Consider the following 8,513-nt stretch of genomic DNA (forward strand, 5'->3'; position numbering starts at 1 on the left):
ATTACGAGCCCAGTCTACAAAGTTGCTTCCATCATCTTTTAATTTAGCTTTCTCTAGGAACGTATTAAGATTCAGGATGACTGTCGCGTGAGCCATGATCTACAACACAAATATATTCAAAGTGGACTTAGACTATGTTCAAGATAATTAGAGTTTAAATTAATCAAATTATATGCCAAACTCCCACTCAAAAAGTACATCTCTCTAGTCATTTGAGTGGTTCATGATCCACTTACACTATCCCAAGTGCGATCATCACGTGAGTTGAGTATAGTTTCAGTGGTAAGCATCCCTATGCTAATCATATCAACTATATGATTCATGATCGACCTTTCGGTCTCATGTGTTCCGAGGCCATGTCTGCACATGCTAGGCTCGTCAAGCTTAACCCGAGTGTTCCGCGTGCGCAACTGTTTTGCGCCCGTTGTATGTGGACGTTGAGTCTATCACACCCAATCATCACGTGGTGTCTCGAAACGACGAACTGTAGCAACGATGCACAGTCGGGGAGAACACAATTTCATCTTGAAATTTTAGTGAGAGATCACCTCATAATGCTACCGTCGTTCTAAGCAAAATAAGGTGCATAAAAGGATTAACATCACATGCAATTCATAAGTGACATGATATGGCCATCATCACGTGCTTCTTGATCTCCATCACCAAAGCACCGGCACGATCTTCTTGTCACCGGCGCCACACCATGATCATCCATCAACGTGTTGCCATCGGGGTTGTCGTGCTACTTATGCTATTACTACTAAAGCTACATCCTAGCAAAATAGTAAACGCATCTGCAAGCACAAACGTTAGTATAAAGACAACTCTATGGCTCCTGCCGGTTGCCGTACCATCGACGTGCAAGTCGATATTTCTATTACAACATGATCATCTCATACATCCAATATATCACATCACATCGTTGGCCATATCACATCACAATCATACCCTGCAAAAACAAGTTAGACGTCCTCTAATTTTGTTGTTGCATGTTTTACGTGGTGACCAAGGGTATCTAGTAGGATCGCATCTTACTTACGCAAACACCACAACGGAGATATATGAGTTGCTATTTAACCTCATCCAAGGACCTCCTCGGTCAAATCCGATTCAACTAAAGTTGGAGAAACCGACACTTGCCAGTCATCTTTGAGCAAAGGGGGTTACTCGTAACGATGAAACCAGTCTCTCGTAAGCGTACGAGTAATGTTGGTCCAAGCCGCTTCAATCTAACAATACCGCGGAATCAAGAAAAGACTAAGGAGGGCAGAAAAACGCACATCACCGCCCACAAAAAGTTTTGTGTTCTACTCGAGAAGACATCTACGCATGAACCTAGCTCTGATACCATTGTTGGGGAACGTCGCATGGGAAACAAAAAAATTCCTACGCGCACGAAGACCTATCATGGTGATGTCCATCTACGAGAGGGGATGAGTGATCTACGTACCCTCGTAGACCGTACAGCAGAAGCGTTAGAGAACGCGGTTGATGTAGTGGAACGTCCTCACGTCCCTCGATCCGCCCCGCGAACAATCCCGCGATCAGTCCCACGATCTAGTACCGAACGGACGGCACCTCCGCGTTCAGCACACGTACAACTCGACGATGATCTCGGCCTTCTTGATCCAGCAAGAGAGACGGAGAGGTAGAAGAGTTCTCCGGCAGCGTGACGGTGCTCCGGAGGTTGGTGATGACCTTCCGGTAATCAAATAAGGTCATCCTATATATCAATCTTCGTTTCCGGACCATTCCGGAAACCCTCGTGACGTCCGTGATCTCATCCGGGACTCCGAACAACATTCGGTAACCAACCATATAACTCAAATACGCATAAAACAACGTCGAACCTTAAGTGTGCAGACCCTGCGGGTTCGAGAACTATGTAGACATGACCCGAGAGACTCCTCGGCCAATATCCAATAGCGGGACCTGGATGCCCATATTGGATCCTACATATTCTACGAAGATCTTATCGTTTGAACCTCAGTATCAAGGATTCGTATAATCCCGTATGTCATTCCCTTTGTCCTTCGGTATGTTACTTGCCCGAGATTCGATCGTCAGTATCCGCATACCTATTTCAATCTCATTTACCGGCAAGTCTCTTTACTCGTTCCGTAATACAAGATCCCGCAACTTACACTAAGTTACATTGCTTGCAAGGCTTGTGTGTGATGTTGTATTACCGAGTGGGCCCCGAGATACCTATCCGTCACACGAAGTGACAAATCCCAGTCTTGATCCATACTAACTCTACTAACACCTTCGGAGATACCTGTAGAGCATCTTTATAGTCACCCAGTTACGTTGCGACGTTTGATACACACAAAGTATTCCTCCGGTGTCAATGAGTTATATGATCTCATGGTCATAGGAACAAATACTTGACACGCAGAAAACAGTAGCAACAAAATGACACGATCAACATGCTACGTCTATTAGTTTGGTTCTTAGTCCATCACGTGATTCTCCTAATGACGTGATCCAGTTATCAAGCAACAACACCTTGTTCATAATCAGAAGACACTGACTATCTTTGATCAACTGGCTAGCCAACTAGAGGCATGCTAGGGACGGTGTTTTGTCTATGTATCCACACATGTAAATGAGTCTTCATTCAATACAATTATAGCATGGATAATAAACTATTATCTTGATACAGGAATTATAATAATAACTATATTTATTATTGCCTCTAGGGCATAATTCCAACAATATTCATCTCCTCTTCTTATATAGCGCACGGCCATGACGACGAAGGTCCTACCAGAGCAACGCGCGATTGCTGTTGCAGAGGAGCTTGCGACCTTTCTGAGGACGGAAGCTATAGATGACAAAGGACGATTTAGTGTAGCTAGGGGCCATTACTGATGTCCGTCCAAGTAATCGAATAGACAGGCTCTAGTCCCGATAATTCAGATCTCCATATAATTGTATATATATGCTCGCTTGTAAGATAAGTTAATAATATATATATATATATATATATATATATATATATATATATATGCATAGTTATTTCTATTTTAAATTATATTGAAACTAATTCCCGAACACCAAACGAGGGATCACATTAATCTCCCGAACACCTAAACCCTAAAACCCTAAAACCCAAAAATAATTTCATTAAAAAAAAGAGCCAAAAACCAGCAAAATCTGAAAATCTTTAGTCCCGGTCCGTGTAACGAGACGGGACTAAAGGGCCTGCCCCTGGGCGCTACGAGGCGCCCACGTGGAGCACCTTTAGTCCCGGCGTGTAAGAGGACCGGGACGAAAAGGTTAGGCCTTTAGTCCCGCCCCTTTAGTCCCGGTTGGTGAACCGGGACTAAAGCCCCTTACGGACCGGGGCTATAGGCCCTGTCCCCACTAGTGCTAGCAAATTGAGACATTTGTAAAAATGAGTTCTAAAGGTTTAGAAACACTTGTAGAGATACGATATTGTAATTAATGAGTTTTTGCTCTTTCCATGAATAACAAATTATCCCTAGACTATGCTATATGGGCATATTTTTCAAAGAACTTGGAAAACGAAGGATGTCTGAGACGATTGTGCCACCTCTTCGACGAATGTTCCAGTGGACCCAGAAGCTTGTACTCATAAATTGGGGAATCAAAGGATAAAGCATTCGCATGCATCCACCTTGATGGAGGATTCTCCTCGTTACTACTCCCTTTGAACCACAATACTTGTAGTTGAGGGTACTTATATTAATGTTTCCCAACAACAAGTATTGTGGTATAGAGGGAGTAGATCCTTGATCAAAAACTATTTTGGGTAAAATTCATGAAAGACAATATTACCCATGTCAATGCAATGAACTTGTAGAAGATTATTCTAAGCACTAGAAACATGCAAGATATTTTTAAGGTCGATTCATAATGTTTTTTTAATGAGTGAGTGATCAATGTAAACATCTTCATACATGCTCCGTTGGCGGTGTGTATTTGGTCTTGGCCACAATAGTTATCTTACATGGTCACCTAATGTAGTTTGCGGGCTATATGATGTTCGGGCCGTTGTTGGCATACCAATCGATGTCTTGGTCATGATACTTCTCGTCATGTTTGTCTTGAAGGCCTCGTGGTGGCACGAATGAGTTGTCGAACGAAAGCTCCGTGTCTTGGTGTCGACGGCGGCGACGCGCATGGGTGCCATACTTTTTTTGATGGCATCGTCGTGGATCTTCTCTTAGTGTCGGGGCTCCGGGTGAACACCTTTGTCCGTTGTGAACTCAACAATGTCAACACTCTGCACAATTCTTCCTTTTAAAAGTGTTGTAGTAAAGTTTAGATGTACTGGGTCGTAGTGTAGTGGTCTGTTGAGATCTTTGTGTGCTCTTTGTTGCTAGTGTAGCCGCCTGTGGTCTTTGTAATAATCTGATTATCTGACGAACGGTTTTGTAAAAAAAACTACCTAACCATTTTATATGGTTCGGTCATGTATTTTTTTAATTGTTGATTTATATATACAATGGGTCTAAAACATGTTTCGAGAAGGCATGATGCTAAAGGAAAATAAAAAAAATAGGTTTCAGGCTTTCAACTCCTTAAAAACGGATAAATCATACTTCCTCCGTTTCTAAATATAAGCCTTTTTAAAGATTTTACTATAGACTAGGTACATAACAAAATGAGTTAATCTACATTTTAAAATATGACTACATACATTCATATGTAGTTTATAATGGAATTTTTAAAAGGTTTTATATTTAGGGACGGAGGGAGTATGTACCAACCGAGGACGCGGCAACGCGCATTACAACGACTTACAAGCAAGCAAAGTTAGAACCAGCTACTATTTACCTTTAACAACTCTACCTGCTCCAAGCCTACAAAGGAGATGCATGACACAAGTAAGTACCACGAGATCAAATGATGAAGCAACTTTCAACATCGGCAGAAGGGATGCATGTGAGAAGAAATAACATGTTACACGGGCCACGACCTCTGACTAACTCTGCAAAGTGGAGAGCTGCAAATAAAATGCAATTTTTTCCATTGGCTTGACTTATTCTAAAATGGGCACATGTATTAGAAATCGACGACCGGCCAATCATGATTGGCTGAGATACTTTTTTCTATGGAAGTTTCCAAGGTTAGAGAAGCCATCGAATCTTGTGCAGGCAGTATAAATACACAACGCATGGAGCCAGTCTATCTCATCGTTACAGCATACAGATACATCTTCCACTTAGTTTTGTAAGGCTTAATTAACAAGCCATGGAGTACTCGCCGAAGCTAGCGGTGCTACTGCTCTTAGCTCTTGTCTCCGCCATGGCGGTCACGGCCCAGAACTCGCCGGATGATTTCGTGGACGCCCACAACGCGGCGCGCGCTGAGGTAGGCCTCGGCAAGGTGACGTGGAACGCCACGGTGGCGGCCTACGCGCAGGATTACGCGGAGCAGCGCCGCGGCGATTGTCAGCTGATACATGGAGTGAACCGGCCGTACGGGGAGAACCTCTACGGAGGCGACGGCTTTGGGACCACGTGGACGGCGGCGAACGCCGTGTCATCATGGGTGAGTGAGAAGCAGTACTACGACCACGGCAGCAACAGCTGCTCGGCGCCGGCGGACAAGTCGTGCATGCACTACACGCAGGTGGTGTGGCGCAACTCGACGGCCATCGGCTGCGCCCGCGTCATCTGCGCCAGCGGCAACGGCGTGTTTATCATATGTAGCTACAGCCCACCGGGCAACTACCCCGGGGTGAGCCCATACTAGGCTACGTATCTTCGTCATTGATATTGTACGTACGTGGCTATGCATGCATGCACTTATATAGCAGCGTACTGCATAAATAAAATAATCAAAGTGTAACCGTCCCGGAAGATGTGATCGGCTATGGATATATATTGTCGTGAATTCACATTAGTTGTGTTATATTGTTTATGTTGAGTACGGTATTTGTTTGTCGCTCTGGTACACTCAGAATAGAAACCCACTAATCAAAATGTCTTTCACTCGTTTTATCATCTCCTCTATGATGTGCATTTTCTTTTTCAGATCCGATCCGATCCGATCCAACTCACATAGACATATTTTATGTTTTTACACCAAGAAATGCATAGTACTCCAATAAAATAATAGTGTAAATCACTAACATCAATAAGTATTAGAGCAACTCTAGCAGACCCCGCATCTGTCCGGCTCGCAAATTTTTTTTGGCAGTTCGCGGAAAAACGCCTTTACAGGCCGGCGCGCGCGGCCGCGGATGCAGACCCCGCATAACGGACCCGTAAAAATGCATATTCGCGGAATATGCTTTTTTACGGGTCGGCTTTGCGGGGTCTGATCTGGCGCAGCTCCTCCCGGTCCGGAAAACCTAAATTTGCACCACATCTTTGCTAGAATAGTGCATTTCTTTGCTTTTCCAACAATATTTGGATACATCATCGGATTCTTCATCTTCCATTCTTCATTGTTTTTTATTCTACTAAGGAGTGCATCGACATCTATTAACTTTCTTTCTATCAATAAATAAATGTATTCGCCTTCCCAAAACCAAAATGAGCATCCATATTCCTACACAAAAGAATAACCATGTTCGGAATGAGAATCCGCAATTGAACCAAAGAATGAGATATCACAAGTGCACGTACCCGTCGTTTTCGCATTTAAAGAACACCCATCCGGGGTGGTTCGGCATGCCCGAAGTAAGCCGCAACACTGTCCGTATGAGCCCGGTATTGATAATGGTATTGAAACTACAATAAAGAGATGCGCAGATCTAGCTAGTAGTTACTTACATCCATTTGGATAAACGTAAGCTCTGACTTCCAAACACCCCGAGCCTTGGCGGTGAACCGTTTCCAAGCCCTGCCAAGAAAAGTAAATGAATAAAAGAGTTCTATATTAATTCCTTGCTATGAGGAAATGAACGAAAAATTCCCGATATAGTGCCATAATGATTGAAATTACCTCTGGAGGCATTCCTGCATGTTCGCCCATTCAGCGAGGGGTGTGCGTTTCGGGTCCATGACTTCTACTTGTCCCTCATGAGGTACAATGATTAATAGAATATAGTGGAACCTGCGCACGGATAACGAATCAATTATACACTTATAATAACATCGAGTAAGCGAAAATAAAATGTGTGTAGTAACACTCACTTGAAGTTGTAAGGAAATAGTATTTCCCTTTTGGTACCGACAAACCTTAACCCTCGTACCAAGTTATTCTCTGTCTCGCGGGGATTCGTTGCGAGACTTTGGTGATGAATGAAATATGGGTCAATGAACCCAATGTCATAGATTTGACCTCTTTTGCATTCGAGAATATTCATTCTGTAAAATTAATATTGTTGGAAATGTGCCCTAGATGCAATAATAAATTAGTTATTATTATATTTCCTTGTTCATAATAATCGTTTATTATCCATGCTAGAATTGTATTGATTGGAAAGTCAAATACATGTGTGGATACATAGACAACACACTGTCCCTAGTGAGCCTCTAGTTGACTAGTTCGTTGATCAAAGATGGTCAAGGTTTTCTGGCCATATGCAAGTGTTGTCACTTGATAACGGAATCACATCGTTAGGAAAACCATGTGATGGACAAGACCCAAATTATATACGTAGCATATTGATCGTGTCATTTTATTGCTATTGTTTTCTGCGTGTCAAGTATTTGTTCCTATGACCATGAGATCATATAGCTCACTCACACCGGAGGAATACCTTGTGTGCATCAAACGTCGCAAAGTAACTGGGTGACTAAAAATGTGCTCTACAGGTATCTCCAAAGGTGTTCGTTGAGTTAGTATGGATCAAGACTGGGATTTGTCACTCCGTATGACGGAGAGGTATCTCGGGGCCCACTCGGTAATACAACATCACACACAAGCCTTGCAAGCAATGTGACTAAGTGTAAGTGACGGGATCTTGAATTACAGAACGAGTAAAGAGACTTGCCGGTAATGAGATTGAAATAGGAATGCGGATACCGACGATCAAATCTCGGGCAAGTAACATATCGAAGGACAAATTGAATGACATACGGGATTATATGAATCCTTGACACTAAGGTTCAACCGATAAGATCTTCGAAGAATATGTAGGATCCAATATGGGCATCGAGGTCCCGCTATTGGATATTGACCGAGGAGTGCCTTGGGGCATGTCTACATAGTTCTCGAACCCGCAGGGTCTGCACACTTAAGGTTCGATGATGTTTTAATATAGTTGAGTTATATGTGTGGTTACCGAATGTTGTTCGGAGTCCCGGATGAGATCACGGACGACACGAGGGTTTCCGGAATGGTCCGAAAACAAAGATTCATATATAGGATGGCTTCATTTGGTTACCGGAAGGTTTTCGGGCATTACCGGGAATGTACCGGGAGTGACGAATGGGTACTGGAAGTTCACCGGGCGGGGGGCAACCCACCCGAGGAAGCCCAATGGCCCTAGGGGTGGCGCACCAGCCCTTAGTGGGCTGGTGGGACAGCCCAAGAGGGCCTTGGCGCCAAGGAAAGATAACCAAAGAAAAAGAAAAAAAAGAGGTGGG

General features: G+C 43.5%; 1 protein-coding gene across 1 annotated transcript; it reads left to right on the forward strand.

Moving 5' to 3' along the window:
• The first annotated feature begins 5,180 nt into the window (after positions 1-5,180).
• LOC123398860 (pathogenesis-related protein 1-like) lies at positions 5,181-5,872 on the forward strand. Its single transcript, XM_045093306.1, has one exon. The coding sequence runs from the start codon at positions 5,224-5,226 to the stop codon at positions 5,725-5,727; it is 504 nt and encodes a 167-aa protein (XP_044949241.1). The 5' UTR covers positions 5,181-5,223; the 3' UTR covers positions 5,728-5,872.
• Positions 5,873-8,513: the final 2,641 nt, after the last annotated feature.

Source organism: Hordeum vulgare, chromosome 5H (assembly GCF_904849725.1).
Source record: "Hordeum vulgare subsp. vulgare chromosome 5H, MorexV3_pseudomolecules_assembly, whole genome shotgun sequence".
Classification (NCBI taxonomy): Eukaryota; Viridiplantae; Streptophyta; class Magnoliopsida; order Poales; family Poaceae; genus Hordeum; species Hordeum vulgare.

Excerpts from the sequence above, each read along its gene's own strand:
- LOC123398860 (XM_045093306.1), top strand. The coding sequence starts at position 5,224 with ATGGAGTACTCGCCGAAGCTAGCGGTGCTACTGCTCTTAGCTCTTGTC.